A 283-nucleotide genomic window follows, 5' to 3' on the forward strand; every position below is an offset into this window, starting at 1 on the left:
GCTGCTGCGGGGCCTCACACACGACAACGCCATCCTGCGCCGCCATTTGCTGCTGTCTTTTATTTCTATTTGCTGCGATGCTGCTGCAGCAGAACAAACACCCACCAGCAGCAGCAGCAGCAGCAGCAGCAGCAGCAGCAACAGCAACAGCAGCAACAGCATTACCAGCAGCAGCAGCAACAGCATTACCAGCAGCAGCATTACCAGCAGCAGCAGCAGCAGCAGCAGCAGCAGCAGCAGCAGCAGCAGCAGAAAAAAAAAGGAGAAGGTGAACATGCTGCAG

At 56.2% G+C, this 283-nt stretch overlaps 1 protein-coding gene across 1 annotated transcript in view; it reads left to right on the plus strand.

The window, feature by feature from the left end:
* EMH_0043590 (RNA methyltransferase, TrmH family domain-containing protein, putative) overlaps positions 1–283 on the plus strand; it is a gene marked incomplete at both ends in the record, with an annotated part of 8,444 nt that overhangs the window by 3,631 nt on the left and 4,530 nt on the right. Inside the window, one exon of the mRNA XM_013495860.1 lies at positions 93–281. Coding sequence (XP_013351314.1) covers positions 93–281 — 189 coding nt within the window. The remainder of the gene's footprint in view (positions 1–92; positions 282–283) is intronic.

Source organism: Eimeria mitis, genomic scaffold (assembly GCF_000499745.2).
Source record: "Eimeria mitis Houghton genomic scaffold, Emh_scaff1791, whole genome shotgun sequence".
Classification (NCBI taxonomy): domain Eukaryota; phylum Apicomplexa; class Conoidasida; order Eucoccidiorida; family Eimeriidae; genus Eimeria; species Eimeria mitis.